The following is a 25,756-nucleotide window of genomic DNA, read 5'->3' as shown; positions in this document are numbered from 1 at the left end:
ACTAACATAGAAAAGATTAGCATGTTTTGAATTCTTGAGAGTATTTCCTCTTTTTTTAAAATTAAGGATAACAGACACGGAAATGGTTGTGATGCCATAAATTGAAGATTAGGGGCATAGCTCCATTAAGTTCTATGACACTATGCAGATTTGCACCTGGTAAGGATCTGGTGCTAGGACGTCACTAAAGGAAAAAGTAACAGGAGACAAGAATGATGTGGAGATTTATTTAAACACAGTTGCACAGCATTAGAAAATTAATAGAAGTGGAGAGGGAAATCACTAAAAAGGAGAAAAAAAGGAAGATGAATTAATTCTATTGTCAGTTTAGCTATGATATATTTACAAGATAGCATTAATGTCAAAAGCCCTATTGTAAGAAAAATGTCAGTTTAATAAGTAAAGCTTGACACTATTTGTGAGTTATGCAGTCACACCTTGCATATTAGATGCAAGGTCAAATGCCTTTAAGTGAACAATATGTAACTTGTCACACGGTAGCTTCTTCTGCGGACTATCATATTATGATTCTAAAATGGCCTGGGCCAAATACAATCTTTTTTAAACAATGAAAATATTTGAAAGCAATTTGTTTGCATAAGCAATGTATTATCACTCCAAAAAATCTTTGTGTTTAGTAAAAATGAAACAAAATAAAAATGCATTATAAAATATCTTAAAATGTCTACAAATTCGTGCTTAACAACAATACAAGCAATAGAATTAAAGGTAAGCTAATGTCTGTTGCACCATAATGTTCTCCCCTACTTCCATGTGCCCTCCCTCACTCCCCCCCAACACACATCCATTTTATACACTCACCAGCACTTCACAGGTAGCTTTGAGCCTCAGAAATTTCACTTTCACTTCAAAAATATGAAGGCCAGATTTACCTCTTGGATTCTGCCATTTTTCAGAATTCTTACTCTGTGTTAGTCCCCTTGTAAAGTTAACTCTTCCTCTGACATCAATAGCTTTTCTAGAAAACGTATTTAGGAGCCTCTATTGTGAGTGCTCAGGTCAATTAAATTTCAGAGAGACATTTTCCATTTCTTCCCCCTCAGACTCTTGTATGGTACAGTTTTTAATGGGCAGCAAAGATCCTTTCACAGTAACATTAAAAAAGGAACTAATATGGAAGTTGTTATTAATTTCTTGTTGTTAAGTTAAGGAAGTTGTTATCAATTTCTATGGTAAACAGAGACTTAACTTAAAATTTGCTCAGCTCAGGTCCATCTGCATCTATCATTGGATAACCATCACCACCTCTGGGCTTTAAGCAGTTAGGCTCCTTTCAGATTTTAGTTTCAAATGAAATAGTCAAATCAATGGTGTTTGTAATCCAAAAATGGGAAACCATGCCCTTGACCGATCAGCCCAGTGAACATTGAGAGAAATTATACAGAGAGCGATAGGATTACTCCAGCTAGAAAATGAGGTGTGCTGGTGTCTCAGCATTGTGGGTATCCTGTATTTTGAGTAGATAGGTTGATTAGCCATGCGCCATCTTTACAAGACAACTTTGGAATTTTTTAAGCTAAGACTTCTTGTCCAATATTCAGCCATCCCTAATACACACTGCTACACACAGTGTGTAGGTGATTTTGAAAATTTTACCCTATGTGACATATGATCCCTAAGTCTCATTTCAACTAACTGCAAGAGTTTAGGGGGAAATTGACAGCAAGTAACTTAAGTTTTGTTGTCACTGGTTTGTGTTCTAACTCCCTAGTAGTTTCACATAATGAGGAATTAAATAAAATGTCATTTCCATGAGCATGTGTGACATGAAGATACTTCTGAGCACTAAAATCAAAGTATTATAAAGGTTGCAAAGTCAAGCACTAAAATGTTTGGAAATGCCAGAATTAAGGTTACCTTTTCAACAAAAATTAGTGGATATTTTGTCCTTAATCTCTCTGTGCTTCAGTTCCTCATCTGTAAAATGAGTTAATCTGTTTATTATGGAAGAGCCTAAGAGCCAGCCAAGTGGATGATGAATTGTGCTCCATGTCCACTGAAAGTAGGACAGTGAGTAATTGGCTTAATATACAGTAAAGGAGCTGTAAGTTAGATATCTAAATAATAACAATAATAATTAATTCTAACTATAAGGACAATTAAGTACTGGAATAGGTTACTAAAGAAGGTTGTGAAATCCCCATCACTGGAGGTTTTTAAGAACAGATTAGACAAACACCTGTCAAGGATAATCTAGGTTTATTTGGTTCTGCCTTAGCACAGGAAGCGGACTAGTTGACCTCTCGAGGTGTCTTCCAGCCCTGTATTTCTATGGTGCTATGATTGTGCTAGACCAGAGATGGGCAAACTACGGCCCGGAGGCCACATCCGGTCCATGGGACAATGCTGTCCGGCCCATGAGCTCCCGGCCAGGGAGGCTAGCCCCTGGCCCCTCCCCACGCTGTCCCCCCTACCCCGCAGGTACGCTGCCACACAGGCAGCGCGGCTTGCGCCCGCCCACCTCCCAGGCTTTGCAATAAGCCTGTCCTGCCACTCTGAGCAGCATGGTAAGGGGTCAGGGGGAGGGGCAGGATGTCTTATGTCTAAGATTTCCAATGGGGCCTGCACCTCCATTTGCTATTTCTGAGGGGTCCATAAATGAAAAAAAGGTTGAAAACTGGTCGCTCTGAATGTATTTAGGAACCTGGGGGGCAGGGGGCAAGCTAAATTAGTTGCAGTCACATCTCTGACTGCAGTGTAGATATACCTTAAGGGACTGGAGGCTCTACTGGTAATGAGAAAGGCCACTGGAAACGTACACTGTATTGTATCTGCACTCTCACTCAGATTTGCATTTTTTTGTATTCCCAGTGTTTCTGACTGAATTATAACTTCAATTAAGAAAAATTCGAAGACTTCTGATGGCAAAGAAATATTTAAGTGCATTAACCAATGCAGAGTTGTTTTTTCTGAGCCTCCAAAGAGACCCCCCAGGATCCCATCCCCTATATGACCCCCCCTGCTCCCTGTCTCCTGACCATCCCTCCGCCCCATCCAACCACCTCCTGTCCCCTGAAGACCACAGGTTGAAAACCACTGCTCTAGATCAAAATGAGCTCGGATATAACTATACATGCTGCAATCACATTTCATTTTAGACATACACTAATAGTGGGGGTTCCAGTATTAGGAGACAGTTAATTCCACAAATGTGGAGCACAAGAGGACCCATCCCTAGCCTTGTAGGTAGATCTGGAAAAAAAAAGTGCAAAACTCATTTTTTGATTTTTTTTGGCAGGGAAGGGCAAAAATACAGAAAAATACAAAAAATACAGCAACATTGAAATGTTTAGCAAATTCATACTGGTTTTGCCAAATTGTTTTGGTCAGGGAAATAAAGAATTCTGAAAGTGTTAAGACAAAACATTTTGATTTTTTTGGTTCAAAATGACTTTGTTTCAAAACTTCATTTAATTTTATTTAGACAGTTTGTAGCATCAAAAACATTAAAAAAATGCAGGCCACTAACATCATTAAAAATTGATTTATTCATTTGGACATCAATTTAAAAATCCAGGGGCACTCCTGCAGCTTCCCCTCCTTATGCTGCTACTCTATTTAGCAGACTGGACATTTTCACAGAAAAATGTAATGTATAATCACCTAGAGATCAAGGCATGACATGCAATGTGGAGATCAGTGACTGTGAAACAAGGAGAGTCCTGATTAGTTCTTTATGTATTATGTGCTCTAAAGATTAGAATATATGATAACTCCTTTGGTTTCCTGAAGAGGTGTATGATGCCTCTTTCCATAAGCTCTTTATCACTGATGGTAATTAAATGATTTTTTTTTAGCCTAAAAGCTATCATCTGTTGGCAATATCTGTTTTTCACTGATTACCCCACAAAGAGTTCTCTTGCTAGCAAGAATGCTTTGCTGCTGTCCTTTTACTTACAGGCAATAATCAAACATTTCCTTTCAATTGCCACAAAGTACACAACCTCTTGTTATTGTTCTTTTCAATTACAGTGATTGAGAAATTAATTAAGTTATAGTGAATTTTCTGAATACATGTTCTTGGCCAATTCCCGTACAAATCAGCCTTTTACCTAAAACATAAAGACTCAGTACTGCTCCCAGTGAAAACAATGACAAAACACTCATTGATATAAATGGGACAAGGATCCAGGTCCCAAGAAATTAAAGATCAAATAATTCCTCTTCCATGCTGCCACAGATGAAGCCACCTCAAATCTCAGCTGCACAGTATGCTGGGAGCATAGATTTTACACAAACAAAGGAACTCTACAGTGGAATTAAACTGCATTGGTTCTGCTACCAGTCTGGGTCCTACGCACCCATGAGTAGGGAGAGAGAGGATTTGAGCCTAAAGTGAAGTTAGTAAATGTCTAGTTAATTTGTTCAATTTCTTTTCTTTTGTCTATATGTGTGTGTGTGTTAGAGAGAGAGAGAGAGAGGCTCCTTATAATTTTCATTAAATCCCTAGACTGACCGGAGATTGAAGTAGTAGTGTGAATTCTCCACACACCAATGTGCCTGCCAAGCATAGTGAGGACCATTTGGGTAAAAGCAATCAGTTTAGTCTTCATGCCCACTCAGTCCCTCTTTCGGCTCCTAGCAAGGGTGCCAGTTAGTGCCAGCTGTAATGCTTGTGATAGGGGCACCTGTCCACCAGGAACACAACTGAGATCACCAGGTCACTTGACATAGGCTTCTAAAGAAATGGTGACAAATGTCAATCACCACTTCTGCATTCAGTTTGCTTTCTGGAAATGTGTATTACCTCTGTCTGTTAAAAGCAGAGATTGATTATAGCATTTGCTGCAGTCTACCACATTGTTTCTGCAACACAGGGACATTCCATGGAAACTAAAATCAGTATCTGGTATGATGCCTTTAGCAAAACTTGCATACTAAATTAGCATCTTGCCCAGCTCCAGTTATCATAGAATCATAGAAGATTAGGGTTGGAAGAGACCTCAGGAGGTCATCTAGTCCAACCCTCTGCTCAAAGCAGGACTAACCGCAACAAAATCATCCCAGCCAAGGCTTTGTCAAACTGGGCCTTAAAAACCTCTAAGGGTGGAGATTACACCACCTCCCTAGGTTATGTCAAGAAGCAATGTGAAAGTAATAACCTAATATATATATATATATGAATTCAGATTAAAATTAAATTACTTCCTATCTACTGTTAAATACTTATATTAAAAAGATATGGCTGAGTCCTGAAAAACTGAGCTGACATTTAGAAGTAAATCCTGCTCTCCCCTTTAGGGACACAGAGGTTCCTGCCTGCAAAGAGTTGGTGGTGTTCTGTTGCATAGAAGAAAAGAGGATTTGAGTAGCCAGTACTAGGGGTTTGTGCCTTCTGTGTTTTGTGGCGTTCTGCTCTGAAGGGGATATCATATAGTAGAGTTTTGGTGGAGGGGCAGAATCAGTGGATCCACCATTATGTAGATATTGCAATCATTCCCACCCTGTGTAGAGGGAACAGATGTTGCAGAGGTTATTCCAACCCTAAATATGGAATAGTGACCATATGGAGTAACATTTTTGAAAGTGAAGAGAAAGTCAATGGGACTTAGGCTCCTAAGTCACTTAAGCACTTTTCAGAATTTTACCCAGAATCTTCTGTAGCCTGGGAAGATAGATTTCTGCCCTATATCCGCTATCCCAGCACCAGAAAAGCTTCTGTCAAGTGCTCAGACATTGCACTGAATACACAATCTTGAGAGTAAAAGATTTTGTTTTACATAACACCATGTGCTTTTAATAACAGTCCAATCCTGTACTAATTAGTCAGGCAAGACTCCCTTTGTTGGAGTGCCCTTCATCAGTGAACATTTTCTTTGGTATTTCACTACATTTATAGTTCACTAGAGGGATCTGCACTGGGAGGCCTAGTACAATATAGCTATTCCAGTGAGGTAGACAAAGTATATGACTGCTTTTTTTTGTAACCAGGACTCAAGACACACGTACAATTACTAAATTGACTGTGTGGTTGACAATGATTGCAGTAAGGTGACAGAAACTGTGGAGACCTATACCAACCAAGCAGTTGACAGATATATTAAGTAGAGCTGTGTGCAGTATGAAATGGAGAGAATGCACTTAACGAGACCCAACAGTTCCACAACCCTGACAATCAGTCAAATTAGAGAGACAAGAAGGGGAGGCAACCCCACCCCCTTTGTAAATAGCAGTGCACATATATATGCAAATGCACACAGGGTCTGTTTCTTCTCTCACTTACACCCGTGTAAGTGAGTGACTCTTTTAAAGACATTGGGATAGCATGGAGTAAAACCAGTGTAAATGAGAAGAGAATCTGGTCCTTTGCGTGAATGTGACAAGAGAAAATTGAATGCAAAGTCTGCTAAATAGCCAGTAATATTGTATATATATTCTTTTCCTCTCCTTCCTGCCCAATAGGATACAGATACCCTAGATTTAAAAATACTGGTATGGTTAAAATTCTTTCATGTGGAAACAGAAAAAGAAACACTTAAAATGTCCTAAAATTCTCTGGGCCTGCTATGCCTGTCTGTCTTTTTCTCAAATAATGCTTCATCCTCTCTCTGAGAATCAAGCCCCATTGATTTGTACAGGCACTACTTTTATTTCTATAAATTAGATTATCAACTCAGGAAACAGGAACAGTCTATAGCACATAGAAAACAAAATCAGCAAGGAACCTTGAAAGGTCATCTAGTCCTTCGACCTTGCACTGACGCAGGATCAAGTAAATCTAGACTATCCGCAATAGGTGTTTGTCTAACCCATTCTTAAAAAACTGCACAACTTCCCTTGGTGACCTGTTCCAGTATTTAGCAATCCTTACAGTTAGAAAGTTTTTCCTAATGTCTAACCTAAATCTCCATTGCTGCAGATTAAGTCAATTACTTATTGTCCTACATTCAGTGGACATGCAAAACAATTGACAACTGTCCCCTTTTATAAAACACGCCTTAACATATTTTAAGACTGTTACCAAATCCCCCCCACCTCAGTCTTTTTTTTCCCCACAAGACTGAACATGTCAAGTTTTTTTAACCTCGCCTGAGAGATCAGGTTTTTGAAAACTGTTATCGCTTTTGTTGCTCTCCTCTGGATTCTGTCCAGTTTGTCCACATCTTTCTTACAGTGAAGCACCCAGAATTGGACACAGTTCTCCAGCTGAGGTCTCAACAGTGCCAAGTAGAGCAGTTGGTAATATTCTCTACTGCTTAGCCAGTTATTCCTAATTTTGCATTTGTGCGTACGATTTTTTTCTTCCTGTGTGTAGTACTTTGCACTTGTCTTTGCTGAATTTCCTCTTGTTGATTTCATACCAGTTATCCAACTTCTAAAGGTTGTTTTGAATCCTTATTCTGTCCTCCAAAGTACTTGCAATCCCTCGCAGCTTTGTGTCATCTGCAGATTTTATAAACATACTGTCCACTCTATTATCCAAATCATTAATAAAAATATTGAATAGTACCAGGCCCAGGACAGATACCTGCAGGATCCCTCTAAATATGTCCTCCCTTTTTGACAATGAATCATTGATAACCACTATTTAACTAAGCTTTTTCAACCAGTCGTGCACCACATTAAAGTAATTTCATTTAGACCAGTGGTTCTCAAACTAGAGGCACTCCTTGTTCAGGGAAAGCCCCTGGCGGGCCGGGCCAGTTTGTTTACCTGCCGCATCTGCAGGTTCGGCCAATTGCGGCTCCCACTGGCCACTGTTTGCTGCTCCAGGCCAATGGGGGCTGCAGGAAGTGGAGCGGGCTGAGGGATGTGTTGGCTGCCCTTCCCACATCACCCATTGGTGTGGAGCATCCAGTGGGAGCCGCAATCAGCTGAACCTGTGGACACGGCAGGTAAACAAACCAGCCTGGCCCGCCAGGGGCTTTACCTGAACAAGCCGCACCCCTAGTTTGAGAACCACTGATTTAGACCACATTTTTTAGTTTGTTTATAAGAATGTCATGTGGGACTGTTTCAAAAGCCTTACAAAAATCAAGTTCATGTTTGTAGCTCCACACACACATCCACTAGACCAGTAACCTGTCAAAGAAGGAAATTAGGTTGTTTTGACATGATTTGTTCTTGACAAATTCATGTTGGTTATTCCTTATCACCCTATTATCCTCTAGGTGCTTACAAATTGATTGTTTAATAATTTGTTCCAGTATCTGTCCAGGAATTGCAGTTACGCTGACTGGTCTATATTTCATCAGGGCCTGTATGTTACCCTTTCTAAAGACAGTTATTATGTTTACCATCTCCAGTTCTCTGGGACCCCACCTGTCCATAATGAATTATTGAAGATAATTGCTAATGGTTCCAATATTACTTCAGCTAGTTCCTTAAGTAGACCAAGGTGAATTTTGTCAGGACCTGCCTACTTGAATACATCTAACTTATAAGAATATACTTTACACTTTTCTTTCCCTATGCTGGTTTGTGTTCCTTGCCCCTTGTTCTTAATATTAATTATGTTTAGTGTCCACAGTTTACCTTTTTAGTGAAGACTGAAGCAAAATAGGCATTAAACACCTCCTCCTTCTTGGTGTCATCCATTATTAACTCTTCTCCTCCTCCTCTAAATAGTGGACCTCCACTTTTCTTCATCTTTCTCTTACTCGTAATGTACTTATAGAACCTCTTCTTGTTGCTTTTTATGTCTATTGCTAGCTGTAATTCATTTTTTGCTTTAGCCTTTCTGATTTTTATCTTTACATCCTGATACTATTGTTTTGTACTTATCCTTAGCAATTTGTCCATGTATCTAGTTTTGTAGGGCTCCTTTTTGATTTTCAGATCATTACAGAGCTTTTGAATGAGTCATGTTGACCTCTTGCTGTTACTCCTATTTTTCTTATATGTTGGGGCAGTTTGTTGTTGTACCTTTAATATTGTCTCTGAGACCCGCCAAACTCCTTTTTCCTTTACATTTTCTTTCCATGGGACTATACTTATCAGTTCACTGAGTTTGTTAAAGGCTGCCCTTTTGAAGTCCATTGACCTTATTCTGCTACTCTCACTTCTTCATTTCATTAGAATCATGAAATCTATCATTTCATGATCATCTTCACCCACGCTGCCTTCTATCTTCAGATTCATCACCAATTCCTCCCTACTAGAATCTATCTAAAATGATTGCCCTCCTGGCTATTTCCTCCACATTCTGAAACAAAAGTTGTCCCGCAACACATTCTAAAAACTCAGGTCAAGTGACCTTACCCAGCTGATCACACAGCTCAGCTATTGATTCATGATTACTGAATACTAACATTAATAGTTCCATTTAATGTTCTGTAATCAGTCTATTGGCTGAAATTTATATTCACAAACCTATGTTGAACAAGTGAAAACAGCAAACATTAATATAAATCATAGTTTGTTTGCAGATAATTCCTCCCCCACAAAGAGGGAAATTTGCCAAAGAAATTACTCATTATGATTTATCAACTTATGATTTTATCAACTCTAGTCTGAACATTCCGTTTGTGTGGTTATGAATAATGGAATATATGGACTTTAATTAAATCAATTTTTACAAAGTGTTTCAACAGTATGGTTGTTGTAAAATGCTTCCATTCAAGGTAGTCTCAATAAAAATGCTAATCATGCATTCCCATTTTGTAGCCTTCCTATTGACTTTTACAAATCTTCTCTTATTCATAAATAGTATATTTTAATTAATGAAATTGGTTATGTCAGCTTTAAAGAAAATAAAAATTGTTTTTTTCATTGTTCCTATTGATGAAAACATTTCCCCTTTATATTCAGCCGGTGCTCTAACAATTATAGTTGCTGCTCTTGCAGAAACAAAAGGTCAATAAATGAAAGACAGTGATGAAAAGTATTACATTTAAAAATTAATGTTATGTCCTCTTCTGGACATTTCTAAGAATTGTATTTGGAGTTTTAAAATGTCTCCATCATATAATTCCTAAAAGCAATCCAGTCAAGCTTTAATTAAATACAAAACAAACTTAATGGAGATTGCAAATGTTTCACTGAGCTATAACTGAGAATGTGATTTTGATATCAGTTTCATTTTTAACTAAGGGTTGGTATTTCTGAACGTTTATTTATCCTAAAAACAAACTACTCCTGCTTCCATTGTTATTTACTTACCAAGAGCAATTATGCATTTGAAAACACTGTGCTAATTACAGTGTTCTTCACCAAAACATTCCGTCATTTATGGGATCAAAACATTCCAACTGTTAGAAAGAGATGTTGTTCCGAAGATAGTAATTAACTTATTTAGTAGAGCTGGGAGCTTTAGTAGTATATAGTTTTATTACTCAGGCTACTGATAACAGGACATAGACTAGAGCCTTTCCTCTCTGAGTTGCCAGTTCAACTAGGGTCCAAATCAGTAATGAAAATTGCTTATCATCTGTTGGCACTTCGAAGGCAGTTCCCCAAGTATCTATATCATGGTTGGTATTAACTGGCAGTCTACATACTATAGATGGACAGGAAATTTCCAAATGGTTTTTTGTAAGAAAATCCAGTTTCGGCAAAATTGAAATTTTCCATGTGAAAAGTTTGATTCTTCCCAATATTTGTAAATTTACTTTCAGAAAAATAAAACAAAATATTTTATTTTGGTTTGTTGAACTGAGTCGAAATGTTTTGTTTTGGTTCAGTTCAATATTAAACTGCATCCTTAAGCTGCCACAATGCTTCATGGGAGCTGAAGTTCGAATGCCCATGCCCCCATTCTCTCTGTACTGGGCTCCCTGGAAAGATGTACTTCCAGGGTGCGTCACAGTCTGCCCTCCGGCTGAACTGCTGTGGTGCATCTTTGAAGTTGTAGTCCTGGAGTCTCCCAGAAAGAAGAATGGGGCCGTGGAGCACCAAAACAACTACTCCTATGGGGTACTACAGCAGCTCAGGCAGAAACGCTTCAAAGTCTAAGTGAGCTTAAATGAAATGTTTAGCCATTTCTAAATCATTTTTTTCTGAATTTCCCACTGTATGAAAAATTTAATATTTCAACAGTTTTGTCCCAATTCAGGATGCTATAAATGCTGTAATAGTGAAATTTTCTGTGGGATGTAAATTCTGATTTTTGACCAACTCTACTGTCAAGCACTTAATGAGCATAGAGACTGAACTGCATGGTTCTCCAGCAAAAAAACTGAGACGTGTGACATTTTACCACAAGGAAGAGAGTTGTATTGACTCTATGTTATATTTGTTCTGTGGGCAAAGAGAGGACTTCAGTCTCTTGAGTATCAAACCAAAGACCTTTCACAAGGTCTAATATTAACACCAGAAAGTTGTTAAAAATAAATATTACAGTCTGAATATAGTGTGCTTATAAAAACACATTACTGAGGTATGTCATGTGCTACTCGGAATGGTAAAAAATGGAATAATCTAAAAATATTTTAGCATGGATTTTTTATTTAACATTTTCGTCATAGCCTGTTCAAGACAAGACAAGATTGTTATAGAAATATCAGACAAGATTGCAAGTTGAGATGCGGTTCAGCACAGTCATCTCAGGCTAGGTTATAATACTGGGAAGATTAGGCAAAAGGAGAAAAGGCTTATTTGTCCTGTTTTATTAAAAATGTATATGCACTTATCTAAGTAGTTCTGTGGATCCGAGCAGTCCTCTTTCAATTGAGCTTCACCAAACTATGATGAGCTTACTGAAATCCTGAGATGAACCCAATTACTGCACCTCTATGGTTAAGACAGTTGTCTACAATTACAGTATAAGCTGCTTTTTTATGGAACATGAAGCTACTTGCAGCTGATACTTGACATATAAAGGCCTTGAGAATGCTCCCCATTTCCCATGGGTTTTTTTTTTCTAACCAAATTTGTTTTAAATCCATTTAGTCCCTATAGGTTGTATTACATCCTTTTGGTTTCTAAAAAACATAATTACAAGGACGAATTATTGAATTTTAAAGTGATCCCTGAGGATGCAATGCCATTATTTACATGGTGCAGTTGCATAGTAGTTTTTTTTCCCACTGGATTATTTCTTATTTCTTATTTATGCTATACATGTCTAGTACTCCAGATAGATTATATATACATTTTAATACACAAATACCCACTGATGCTGGTTCTGGAGGTATTGACATGATCAACACTCATTATATAATGGATAAGAGGCTTATCAGTTATTCTTGTTATCATATGTATAATTCATCACTGGCAATGTTCTTGATGCGGGTCAAGAGAACACACATATAAATAGTCCCAAAGGAGTGTGATCTTTATGTATTTTTTCTTTCTATTTTAATATTAAACACAAGAAATGAAAGCACAATCCTCCTATTTTAAAGTTACATTGTACAATCCCAGAGGAGCATGTAAATCCAGACCTCCAATATATACTTAAAGGAGAACTGCAATTTTTTAAACTTCTTTTAAGAGTCAGATTTTCAGACGCTGTCTTCCAGACAAAGTTACCTACCTAAAGTTATGAATTAGTCGCAGTTCTTCCAAGACACTGAAGGACCCAAGGCTGTGAGCTCAACCGGTATCAAAAGTCAGCACTGGTCAATTATAGGGTGAACATAAATAACCCCCACAAAATATCAATGTATTGAACTTTCAATCCTCGTTGTCAGTTTATATTTTCCAAGCTTTCCCCTACCCCAAATGGAAAGAGAGAGAAACTTAAATTAGACTTGTAGGTTATTGGGCCTCTAAAATATGAAGCTCTATGGTCTTATGCAATCTTAAAGCCAGCTGAGGTGGTTGTCACTGTTGCTGCATTCTGCCCCCGATTTGTTGAATTGTCGTGCAAGGTGATAGCTTCGGTATCGTTTTGGATGAAAAGTCTTATGTAAACATAAGGTATTAGGCCTTGTTTTCTGTAGTATCTTGCTTTCACATTTTTAATGTAATATATGCACAGAGCTGCCTTGCTTTAGGGTTTCTGGCCTGAACCTGTGATTGTGATGTTGTAATCACAAGCCCTCACAATCAAAGTTGGAGTAAAAGGGTTATGTTCACAACAGTGATCAGGACATTCCCATATTTGGGCTTCATCCAGCTACAGTTAGCTATGGAGATGAAGAGTGGGCCTACCCCCTGCTCTCCAAAATGTGGATTTGCAAACCCTGTAGATTTATGCTGTTCCAAGACGCACAGTTCTTAACATGGAAGCTCCCCATGATTCTCAAATTACCTTCCTTCCTGCTGCATTGCATATACCCATCGTAATGATCTCCTGCATGGTGTAGTGGTGTTATAGGTTCTTACTGTTATTCTAGCATGCAGATTTCAAGTTATGTTAGAGCACTGCTGGATTTGGCTCATCAGTGTTTCAGGGACCTAAACTGCTTCATTCCATTGAAGGGTTTTACAAATGATTTCAGTGTGGGTTTTCTTCTTGTGGCAATTATAGACAGAGTTTTATTTTTTCTAAAGATCTGTATAAACTATTCTCTTTGTATAAGGCTTTGACTTCAAAATGGGAAATTGTGCTATAAAATATAACTACATTTTGCCCCTTTCTGTTTTTCCTGTGTGGATTTTTCTTTCTCTGCCCCTTTTTAATCATAATTCTGTTTTCTTTCCCTGTCAACATATTATTTATTTTACATAAACTTATTATGTGGCATCTGAAAAATGTGTGGGTCATTAGGGTTTATAATTTATTATTTTAATTTATTTCAGGGAGCAGGGTTGCATTTTTTAAACTAGAAAGATAATTAACATAATACAGTTTTAATGATGACTTTATGATTTTCATAGGGAAAGTTTTAGAGGAGGCCTTAGTGAGTGTTGAAAATCTAGCCCTCATTTTCACTAAGTGCATAACACATGTAATTCAGATTGCATTTTCAAAACAGCTCATCTCTCATTAACCCACGAGGGATTAGGGGTTGTCAGTTTGGGTGAGGAGCTGGCAAGGCTTTAGTTATGGAATCAATGAAGCAGACAGGGCAGAAGGTCTGGAGACCTCAGGAGGCAAGATATACAAAGGAAGGGGAGTGCGAACCCTCTGACTCTTGGGTCCCACTGCTGTCCCAATCTTTAGGCCTGCTTCCTAGTTCTTCTTTGAGTGCTGGCCCCTAAATGTATTCCGCTGTGGGGTACGCATGTGCTCCAGGAATCTGAGACTCGAAGATTTTTTTCCAGTAGTGTCTTTTGGTCCATGCCTGCAGTCTTCCTTTCCTTATGCTCTGAACCAAGGGCATAAGATGTGATGTTGACTGATAGCCTCTTTGGTTTCTTCTTACTACTCTATGGTCTAAGGTGGAGACCTCCACTGTCCATGAACTGTTCCTTCAATATTGAACCTATAAATAGAAATACTGTAAATATTATAGATAGAAAAAATTAATTAGTTATTAGTTAAGTGAGTTAGCCAAGTTACTGAGTATTTGCCCGACATCCACTTTGACCTACCCTTCCCGGTATGGGACACTAATTATGCCCAGGATTCCAGGCGTCAAAGAACAGAGTCTCCTGGCCCCGTTCCTTCCAGTTAGTGATGATAACCAGAGGTGCCTCTATTATCTTGTAGAAGCCCATATCTCTGCCAAGTGCAGTATCTGTCACTCCTTCCTGCCCCGACCCCAACAAATGCCAGAGTTCAGGTTTAGAAAACACCTTATGGAGCATGCTCTGAGGCCTCATTTGGAGCAAAGCTTCTGGTAGTACTTGTGGCACACTCCTCAATGCCTCGGCCTGATGCCTCTGCCTGGGGATTACAGTGGATGAGAAGTTGGATATGAGTCAGCAGTGTGCCCTTGTTGCCAAGAAAGCCAACAGCATATTGGACTGTATTAGGAGGAGCATTGCCAGCAGATCTAGGGAAGTGATTATTCCCCTCTATTTGGCACTGGTGAGGCTACACCTGGAGTATTGTGTCCAGTTTTGATCCCCCCATTACAGAAGGAATGTAGACAAATTGGAGAGAGTCCAGCGGAGGGCAACGAAAATTATTAGGGGGCTGGGGCACATGACTTACGAGGAGAGGCTGAGGGAACTGGGGTTATTTAGTCTGCTGAAGAGAAGAGTGAGGGGGGGATTTGATAGCAGCCTTCAATTACCTGAAAGAGGGTTCCAAAGAGGATGGAGCTCGGCTGTTCTCAGTCGTAGCAGATGACAGAACAAGAAGCAAGTCTCAAGTTTCAGTGGTGGAGGAAACACTATTTCATGAGGAGGGTGGTAAAGCACTGGAATGGGTTACCTAGGGAGGTGGTGGAATCTCCATCCTTAGAGGTTTTTAAGGCCCGGCTTGACAAAGCCTTGGCTGGGATGATTTAGTTCGTGTTGGTCCTGCTTTGAGCAGGGGATTGAACTAGATGACCTCCTGAGGTCTCTTCCAATCCTAATATTCTATGATTCTGTGGATGTACAGGGAGTCTGCCCAGCTTATAAGACTCCTTATCTTAGGCTCAGGACAAGGCTAAGAAACCTTCTCTAAAGCCTAGAGAAAAGTCTCCCTCCAGATCCACTTCAAAGAGAAGGGCTGATTCCCCTACACCCTCAAGGTCGGGTGATTCTTCACATCTGGTTCCAGGAAGCTAAAAGCCCATAAGGATCATGGACTTGACTCACAGATTTTGAAGACTAAGAGCTCCTCCACATTGGGATCAAGTAAAGAGAAGCATGTATCTAGGACCAGTACAAACTCTAATACCCGCTAGGAACATAGAAGCACTCCATATATGATCAGCACTGGAATGCACTTCCATGCTGGCTTCAAAGGTTCACAGGCAGGAGACTCTTCAAGCGCTGGCTGTGGGTGACAAATACACCATCCTGCTGGATCTGGAATCTCCCCTCCTATCTGACCTGGTGCTTACAAGAGAGATCCTGACACCATTGATCATATGTTATGAGAGAAATTGATCTCGCATCCCCCCTATAAGTTGGGGTATTTCTTCATCAGTGGTTTTGATGGAACCACTTCGGGTGTTGGAGCCAACGTTCTCCTCATCAGGTGATTCTGTTATGGGAGGACTATTATCACCTCCACTGAGAGATGTCAGCCCTGATAGAGCATCCAGACTCTCCTGGGGTCCACCGCAACCGTGTAAAATGGGGTACTCCCCCGGGGCCTGGTGGTACCCTATGCCCTGTGGGTCTCCTCAGCCCATGACCTTACTGGGTATTGTGGGACCTGTATATGCATTATCCAGAATGCGTACAGTTGCATCAAAACGCACACCATCCTTCTCTGAGGGCCCAGCCTGAACTCCTCCCAGAGCCCAGGGCGGAGGAAAAACCTGATTCCAGTACCATCGGGCATATCGTCTTCCTCTCCTGATGAGGTGGTTGCCCCAGCCTTTTCTCCACTGAACGATTGCAAGCAGTTCCAGCAATTGTTCAGAAAGATTGCTGATGCCCTCCAGATTCCCCTGGAGGAAGTACAAGAGTCATCTCATGATATCTTGGACATTTTGAAGTTGGGGTCTGTTAGAATAACACTCCAGGTCCACCAGTCTATCTTGGAGCTGCCTAAGGTGGTGTGGCATGCCCCAGCCACATGCACACCTACTCCTAAGAGGGCAGAAAGGAGATACTTTGTTCCAGCCAAGGGAGCAGAGTTTCTGTTCCTATATCCTGTCACTCCTTCCTGTCCCAAACTCCCTCGTTGTTCAAGCCAGTAAAAAAAGGAGTAGACAACAACATGTCAGATCTACCCTTGCTGATCAGAAGGCTAAATGCTTAGACCTCCAAGGTTAAAAGGTGTTCACATTTACCAGCTGCCAATTCTGAATAGCGAATTATCAGGTGCTGCTTGCAGAGTATGGTTTTTTTAACTACTTCAAATTTGTGAAATTTAGGGACTAGCTCCTGCAGGTAGACAGAGTACAATTCCAGGCTCAGATTGAAGGAGGTAGGCTGATATCCAGGTCTTCTTTTCAAACAACTGTAGATGCGGCCTCTAGATTGATGGAAACTGCCATTGTGATGCACTGGGAGTCCTGGCTTAATTCCCTGGGTTTTCCCAGGGAAGTTCGCGGTGGAGGATTTGCCCTTTGAGGGAGAAAACTTGTTCAGACAGAACACTGGTGAGTCATTGCACTCATGGACAACCCTCTGTTCCCTAGATATATAGACACCAGTATTCAAGAGGAAGTACATCAGACAACCTATTATGCCTAGACAATATCACAGCCCTTCTATCACCATAGAACATATGAACTGCCATGAAATCAACAGAGGATGCAATGCCACAAACATAGTGCACCTCCTTCCTCCTCTTTCTGACTGCAACCTGTCAATAAATACTTTTGATAGGACCTTTGAGAGCTGAGAACCAACCCAGCTGAAATGTCCTTCCATATCCAAAATTTGATTTGGTGTCCAACTAGCCTCTTTCCCCCCATAGATGCAGACAAAATGCATTTTCAATGTCTTCCACTTCAGTTACGCCATAGAGTTCCTCTCCCCTACTTCTTCAAAACCCTCTTCCCTGTCTGTTTTCAGGGGCCCACTCTCACAAGAAGATACACTTGCAAGAAGTGCACTCCCTACTCCAATAGAGGTCATAGAGCTGTTACCACGTCAGCACTGGGAAAAGGGATTTTATTCCAAATACTTGCTGATTTCCAAGAAAAAAGAAAGATGGAGACCCATCTTAGACCTCTGGCACCCAATGTCTTTAACCAAAGAGTAAGATTCAGGATGGTCACCCTGGTATTGACTATGATATCCCTAAATAGAAACTAATGATTCCTGGCAGTTGACATGAAGGATGCCTATTTTCATATAAATATCCTCCCCTCCCACAGGAGGTTCCTGAGGTTCATGATAGATGAGAATCACAGTTAATACAGGGTGCCTCGTTTTGGACTGGCAACAGTGCACAGAGTATTTATAAAGGTGGCAGCACACTTACAATGCCACAGTTTGATATTCTTTCCATCTCTAGACCATTGGCTTCTGATAAGAAAATCTCATTAGGAAGTAGTGACATCAACCTCATCTCTGCACAGTTTTTTAGCTACAAATCTATGTGAACATAGAAAAATCCACTTTAACTCCAACACAGCCCATAGAATTTATTGGAGCAACTCCAGACTCAATCAGAACCAGAACTTACCTCTCTATGGACAGATTTCAGTTGAGAAACATTCCTAGTCATCAGCTCAGAAGGAACCCACAAACATTGGTTCAGGCATGCCTCATCCTCCTGTTTATGTGACACTGTTTGTGAGGCTCCACCTTCATTGTCTACAAGCCTGGCTTCAAAAGTAGGCACAATATACACAAGTTAGTTATGCTCCCTTCCAATATACATAAGTTAGTTATGCTCCACAAAACTTTCTAGCTTGGTGATAGGACAGGGAACAGGTGTGGATCGGAATTCCTTTTTCTCTGCCACCTCCTCAAAAAACATAGGTCACAGAAGCCCTTATAGGTTGGGGTGCTCATCTGGACACAGAAACAGCTCAGGGAATGTGGACTTCTCATGAGACCAAGATGCATATAACTCTTCTGGAGCTGAAAGCAGTTGGAAATGGTAAGTGCTTTTCCGTTCATCCACTTCCATGATGACAGACAATATGACAACTATATTCTACCTCAGTGAACAAGGAGAAGAAAGATCTATCTCCCTACTCTTTATAACATGTTTAAAACAAACAAAAGGAAGTATTTGTTCACACAACATACAGTCAACCTGTGGAACTCTTTGTCAGAGGAAGTTGTGAAGGCCAAGACTATAACAGGGTTCAAAAAAGAACTAGAAAAATTCTTGGGTCCATCAGTGGCTATTAGCCAGGATGGGCAGGGATGGTGTCCCTAGCCTCTGTTTCCCAGAAGCTGGGAATGAGCAACAGAGAGATGGATCACTTGATGATTACCGGTTCTGTTCATTCCCTCTGGGGCACCTGACATTGGCCATTGTTGGAAGACAGGATACTGGGCTAGATGAACCATTGGTCTGACCCAGTATGACTGTTCTTATAAGGAGGTGCATCCCCCTGTGGAATTGTTCTAGTCATCATCAGATTATCTTGTTAGCAGTACATCTTCCAGGAATACACAGCACTCTGGTGGATAGTCTCAGCAGATGCTTCTTGACAGAACATGAATAAGAGATCCACAACTCAGTGATAAAAGATATAGTCCAGCTATGGGGATCCCTGTCTTTGAATCTTTTTGTGTCACAAGACAAGAAAAAAATGCTCCATGTGCTGCTCAAAGGAACACAAAGTCAGAACTCCAAAGAAGATGCCCTTCTAATTCCAGGGATGGAAAGGTTTATGTCTGCCTTTCCCTCCCATCCTACCCTTACATCAAGTTCTCCGGAGAATCTAACAGGATACAGCAGTGATCATCCTCATTGCTCCCAGATGGCCAAAATAATTGTGGTTTCCCCTTCTTCTCCATCTGTCACCCTGTCCACAGATCAGCATCTAACCTTTCCCATACCTCCTGATGCAGGACAAGGGCAAGGTCAGGCAAACAAATTTGGAGCCTTTTCACTTCACATCCTGGTATTTGGATGACTGTCAAACCCAGAGCAGAAAGATTCAGCAGCTGTTAAAGCCATCCTGAGCAACACGAGGAAGAATCCACCAGGCGGTGTTACTTAGCCAAGTAGAAAAGATTCTCTGTTTCGACTAACCAAATGTTCCCAGAGGAGATGGATGTTCCCACTATTCTGGACTATCTGCTGACCTTGAAGATGCACCCTTCAAGTGAGTGTGTAGTTTATGAAAGGTTTACTGAAAACCTTCTTATCAATGATTAGATTCCGTCCTTCATGGGATCTTAATTTGATCCTTTCAACACAAACTAAGCCACTATTTTAACCACTATTGACATGCTCACTATCCCATTGATCTGGGTAGGTTGCCTTCCTACCGGCCATCACTTCAGCTTGATTGGTAGGCAAACTTGGGCTCTTCTGGCCAATCGACCCTATGCCGTATTCTATAAGGTTTCCTTGAAACTGTGCCCTAAATTGGACCTCCACATAAATTAGACTATACACTTACCTGTGTTTTTTTCGTAAACCTCATATTGCTAATGATGACCAGACTCTCCATACCCTTGGACATTTGTGTTCTATCTTCAGAGAAAAATCTCTTCAGGAAATCACTGAAGCTATTTGTTGCCATTGTGGAATGCATGAAAGGGCAAATGATGTCTCCTTAAATACTGTCCAAGTGGATTTGGGGCTGTATTTTACTCTGTTACCAGTTATCTGATGCTCCACCATGCCAAATGAAGACCCGTTAAACCAAAGCAAAGGCTGCTTCAGTAGCTTCACTTTGGGAAGTTCCATTCATTGACATATGTAAAGCAGCCACGTGGAGTTCCATTCAGACCTTCACCAAACACTACGCACTGGTACGCATCTCCTCAGCTAATGTGTCCTTTGGGTCAGTGGTCCTACAGTCTTCAATACTGCAGGGGCCCTCAGACTCCCCCCTCACCCTTCTTGAGTGCTTCTTGTCAGTCACCCACACAGGATATACATAGGGACCAGCACGTGAAGAAAGAGAGGTTACCAAAGTTCCATAACCAGAGTTCTTTGAGTTGTGTGGTCCATGTGTGCATTCCAGTAACCATCCTCCTTCCCCTCTGCTTCAGATTGTAGAATTTATGCACAGTAGAGAAGGAACTTGGTTCAGAGCATGAGGAGAGGAAGAACATGCCCAGACCAATGGAAATTACTAGCACAAGTCTTCTGGTCTCAGGCACATAGAGCACATGCATACCCACAGTAAAATACAGATAGGGATGACACATCTCTAAGAGCTCTGATTACGGAAGGTAGGTTACTTATCTTTTAGTTCCATGGCTCTAATTCCAAGCATACTTTCCAGTTCCAAGTCCCACCCTCCATTTCTCTAAATCCATACTCCATTCCACAGGAAGATCCTTTTTGATGTTTACTTATTTAAACACATCCAGTTCCTCAAATTGCACAACTTTAACTCCAACCTCAGGATTAAAGAGGTAGAAATAACACAATATCAATTTTTTTCGATAAGACTACTCTTGTTGGTAAATGAAGCTATCTTACTGAGTTGGAATTTAAGGTGATTCAATTTAGTGAAACTGTGAGGAGTTCTATGTGTTAATTGAGGTTAGAAAGTAAAGGGAGTTTGGTGTTGGCATGAGGATTCTGAGAGTGCATTTGGGTTTTGTAATGTTTGGATAGCAAGGCTTTGAGGTTGGTATGGATGTTAATATCTTAACTGGTGATTTCTTTGATGTTCGTGATTGCATTGCCACCAGTATAACCTTAACGCTATAAGTTATTTAAGTTATTGGGCACATTTATGGTATATAAAAATGGTCTCTTAATAAAGTACATACAACACTCCTTACAAACTGTAGTTCCTGTGTACAAATCATGAACGGAAAGTTATCCATCTCCATAATTGGTGCAATAGTGGACACCATGTCAGCATATATGCGGCTTACTTTATATCTGATGTCAAGGACTAACCAATGGCCTTCCTTGGAATGACCTTTGTTTTAATACCCTTTTGAAAACAAACCTTATTATAGATGAATCACCAAATGGCTACACTGTGTTTGCTGTTTAGAAAGTTAATTTGTAAAGCAGTTATAATTCAGATTTGTTTAATCTGATCATTTAGAAGGATAATTTCTTTGTTTTGTGACTGTTTTTACATTTATCAACTCTTCATGTGACTCAATTGTTCTTTTTTCTGACTTGCCTTCTTTGTTAACCCATATGTTTTATAAATAACATTATATCAATTGTCAGTGTTCGGAATCAACTTCAATCAATGTGCTGTCTCCTGTCTTCCATCGGTATACTGTGTTTCTTTGGATGTTAGAAGCTTTTCAACATTGCATTTCCTTTTCTTTAAGCAACTGCATTATTTAGGTTTCATTTTACAGGCATTTTAGATGGTTTTAGATTTTAAACGAGTAATGGACTGATCTTTTATTGACTTTCTTCTTCATTTTCATTTTTTTTTAGTACAAACAAGTGGAACAATACATGTCATTTCACAAGTTACCCGCTGACATGCGCCAAAAGATCCACGATTACTACGAACACCGTTACCAAGGCAAGATCTTTGATGAGGACAATATTCTCAATGAGCTCAATGATCCTCTTAGGGAGGTAAGACAAAAAGAAACAAGCAAACAAAAACAGTTCTGCTTGATTTTCCTCCATGGCGTGGGAGATTTCTATGCTAAGAAAAAAACTATTTCTGTGGCCATTCTGTACTATTTTAATCTCTTTAGGTTCTTCTACTACACTTGTCAGCAGGGTACCTGAACACCTATCCATGAACAACAATATATGAATAGAAACAGAAATCCTATACTAGATTGCTGCATAAATTGTAAATGCAAATAACTGGTCAATTAGTTGTGTCCATTGATGTACCCCATATATTGTCATAGCCCTTATTTGACCATGCAACAATGTTAGGGCAACTAAAACCTATTTATTCTCCTGTTCAACCAAGTAAGGGCTGCTCAGATTGTGTCTCCATCACAGTGAACAGGGCATGGGCTAGTCACCTGATACCCTCCTCTGCAAGGATGGTGTTGGGATACAACAAAATGGGATGGCAATGTAAGAAGCCTTGGTACCACCCTTCCTACATGCTAGACAGACTAGCCGCATGGAGGAAGTAAACTGCTTTAGAAAAATGGGCAGAAGGGGAGCAGTTTACTAGCTAATAATAATATAATATAATATAATTAATAACTTACATAGCATTTTTCATCAGTAGATCTCAAAGTCCTTTGCAAGACAGGTCAGTATCATTAATCCCATTTTACAAATTGGGAAACTGAGACATGGAGCTGTGAAATCACTTGCCCAAAGCCACACTCAAGGCCAGTGGCAGAGCTGGGAATAGAAGCCAGTTCTCTATTCATTAAGACACATTACCTAAACAGGCCTCCTCTTGGGGTAGTAGAGCTGTGCTGCACAAAAGCACAATCAAACCCACTGGGACGACAAAAAGAATCAAATGGCAAAAAAGACATAGTCCTTTTTTGGAAGAAATAGCCTGTTCTGTTTTTTATTTTGCATGGGGGAGGCATTATGGAGTTCTGTGGAGGGGGATATTGAGTGGGGAGAAAGAAAGAGTTAACTAGTATTAACAAAGCTATATATTTAACAATTATATAGAGAAGTTCTTGTGTCGTACTCCTCTATTGGATGGTAAGTCATTGTCAACCTACTCAAGTCTAAAAGAAAAGGAGTACTTGTGGCACCTTAGAGACTAACCAATTTATTTGAGCATGAGCTTTCATGAGCTACAGCTCACTTCATCGGATGCATACCGTGGAAACTGCAGAAGACATTATATACACACAGAGACCATGAAACAATACCTCCTCCCACCCCACTGTCTGCTCAAATAAATTGGTTAGTCTCTAAGGTGCCACAAGTACTCCTTTTCTTTTTGCGAATACAGACTAACACGGCTGTTACTCTGAAACTACTCAAGTCTGTGTATGTGATCCTAATACCCTCTAGTGGCTGCAGTCTACAGAGGATACCTTCTAAGGAGGAGGAACGGGGAAGCATAGCAGGAGAGAGAGAAAAGGGGAAGATGAAGGAAAGATAGAGAGCAGAAGAGGAAGAGGGAAAGGGAGGAAAGTAGAGAAAAGAAGAGACATGAGAAGGGAAGAAGGGAGAGAGAACCACCTATTGTGATAATCCCACCAGTTTGTGAAATTGTCATGGGTTCTAGTGGCTTTTAGTATTCCTACCATGGAAGGTATAATGCTGAATGCCCCACATCATAACTCACTACAGTGCCTCATGGCAGCTGTTCAATTTGGAAAGATGTGTGAGGGGTTTTGTTTGGCAAGGCTTGCAGTAAACAAGACACTTCATCTTTTACAATATTTTTTTTTCCCTAGTGCCCATGAAAAGATTTAACTTTGGTGTTTGCTCCTGACATTTTGGGTAAAATATAAATCATAGAAATAACCTAGTCTGTCACCCTCCTAGTGTAGCATTTTTCTCTTGCGTAGGTATTAAAGTGATTCACAGAGAGTTAATTAAAATAATAGTTTGTTTTTCTTCACTAGTGAAGGTAGGTAATTCAAATCTGGCACATCTTTAGAGAAGAAGCTATGTATTACCAGCTTCTAGTGTTTACCCAAAACTCCCAATATAGTTTTCATGGAAATTCCAGGCTCTCATTACAATAGTATTCCAGCTGCCGGCACAGCAATTTATATGTACTGTATGTTACACTCTTATATAAATGTCAGATCTGTAAACTACTACCAGTGAACCACATATTATGTGAATGCATTACAAAATCTTGTGCAATTTTCAAGAAGAACTCAAAATGGCTGCAGGCCAATTTTTCAACTGTAAACTATGTTAAGTTTCAGCAAGATGCACATATAGCATTGTTATCTATCACCTTATAATATAATTGCTTATTTGTATTATCACATGGAGCCTCCCGTTCTCATTATGGTGCCCAATTCACACAAGCAGTGTTTAACTGAATTCCTAAAATCTGAAATGCATTTTTCCTTAGTGCCTTACTCCTGTCAGCACCAGAAATACTAAGTGTTGGCAGAAGCCACTCTCTTACCTCACAATAGACCAAATTCTGTACGAAGTTACATCCCTGTAAATCCAATGAAGTGAGCTGTAGCTCACGAAAGCTCATGCTCAAATAAATTGGTTAGTCTCTAAGGTGCCACAAGTACTCCTTTTCTTTTTGCGAATACAGACTAACACGGCTGTTACTCTGAAACCTGTAAATCCAAAGTTACTCTGGTATGATACCATGGAAATCATAAGTTACTGTGTGACTGAGAGCAAAATTTGGCCCCATAACTTTTTGTTGATGACAACTACATGACTGTGTTAGGAGTTTTATAATATGTTACAGTTATACATCACTCACAATGTACCCATATTCAAATTTATCTGTTATTTTGTAGATCTGAAACTCTGTTGGATTTTTTACACTGGCTCTTCATGTTGTTTGCAGTGCTGTTCATGAAAGTAAGAGCAGAATGCACGGTGAAAATACACCTACACTCTACTCTGTGCATGATCGAGAGGGGGATTGTTTTCCTTTCTTCTCTCCAATTATATCAATATATAAGATTCCTAACACCTTGACATCTGAATTCCAGACAAAATTATGAAGGAACAAGAGAGTCCAGAAAAAAGTGACTAGACCAGAGATAGTAAACCTATGGCTCCTGAGTTGCTTCTTTTAGTTAAAAAAATCTATTGTTTGTGATTTTTTTTTTTAACTTGCAAAGGGTCATAAGCTAGTCAAATGAAAACAATTTTTTTTTCTGGAAAGAGCATAGGCATTTCTCCTCAAGGCTATTTCTCAAACAAATTATAAATTTTATCCACAAGACTTTTCAGCTACAGAGCAGTTAAAAATGTATTGATAACACAGCAAGCTTATATATTTTTTTCACTCCCCACATATTCAAAAACAAGACAAACAAGTTTGTTCAAGCTTGAAAAGTAACTTTCGGAGAGACACCAAGCATTGAAAGGTGAGAGTTATGAGCAACTGAAAACGTGGTGTAAGAGTGTATGAAATGTTAACTATGGAAGTCACAGCCTCTACAATATATGTTGTAATTTGTTTTCTTCTACATATTGTATATCGGGGAAAATATCATTTCAGCTGAATACTTCCATCAGGAGCTATGCTGTGCACCTGAAAGATTAATGTCCTAATGAAAATGTAGCAAGTATTCTTGGAAAAATGTCGATATTGAATTAAAGGCTCAAAACCTAAAGGAACACAGACATGGTGGTAATGACATTGACAGAAGCAGGCTTCTCAAAACTGGTGACAGACAG

General features: G+C 39.8%; 1 protein-coding gene across 3 annotated transcripts in view; it reads left to right on the top strand.

The window, feature by feature from the left end:
* Nucleotides 1-25,756, top strand: part of HCN1 (hyperpolarization activated cyclic nucleotide gated potassium channel 1) — a 317,113-nt gene that overhangs the window by 229,694 nt on the left and 61,663 nt on the right. For all 3 annotated transcript variants that reach the window (XM_075128463.1, XM_048849357.2, XM_048849358.2), the window contains one exon: nucleotides 21,905-22,051. In XM_075128463.1, the coding sequence (XP_074984564.1) occupies nucleotides 21,905-22,051 (147 nt within the window). The remainder of the gene's footprint in view (nucleotides 1-21,904; nucleotides 22,052-25,756) is intronic.

The sequence above is a fragment of the Caretta caretta genome, chromosome 5, assembly GCF_965140235.1.
Source record: "Caretta caretta isolate rCarCar2 chromosome 5, rCarCar1.hap1, whole genome shotgun sequence".
In the NCBI taxonomy this organism is placed as follows: domain Eukaryota; kingdom Metazoa; phylum Chordata; order Testudines; family Cheloniidae; genus Caretta; species Caretta caretta.
This window is presented reverse-complemented; position numbering and strand designations above follow the sequence as displayed.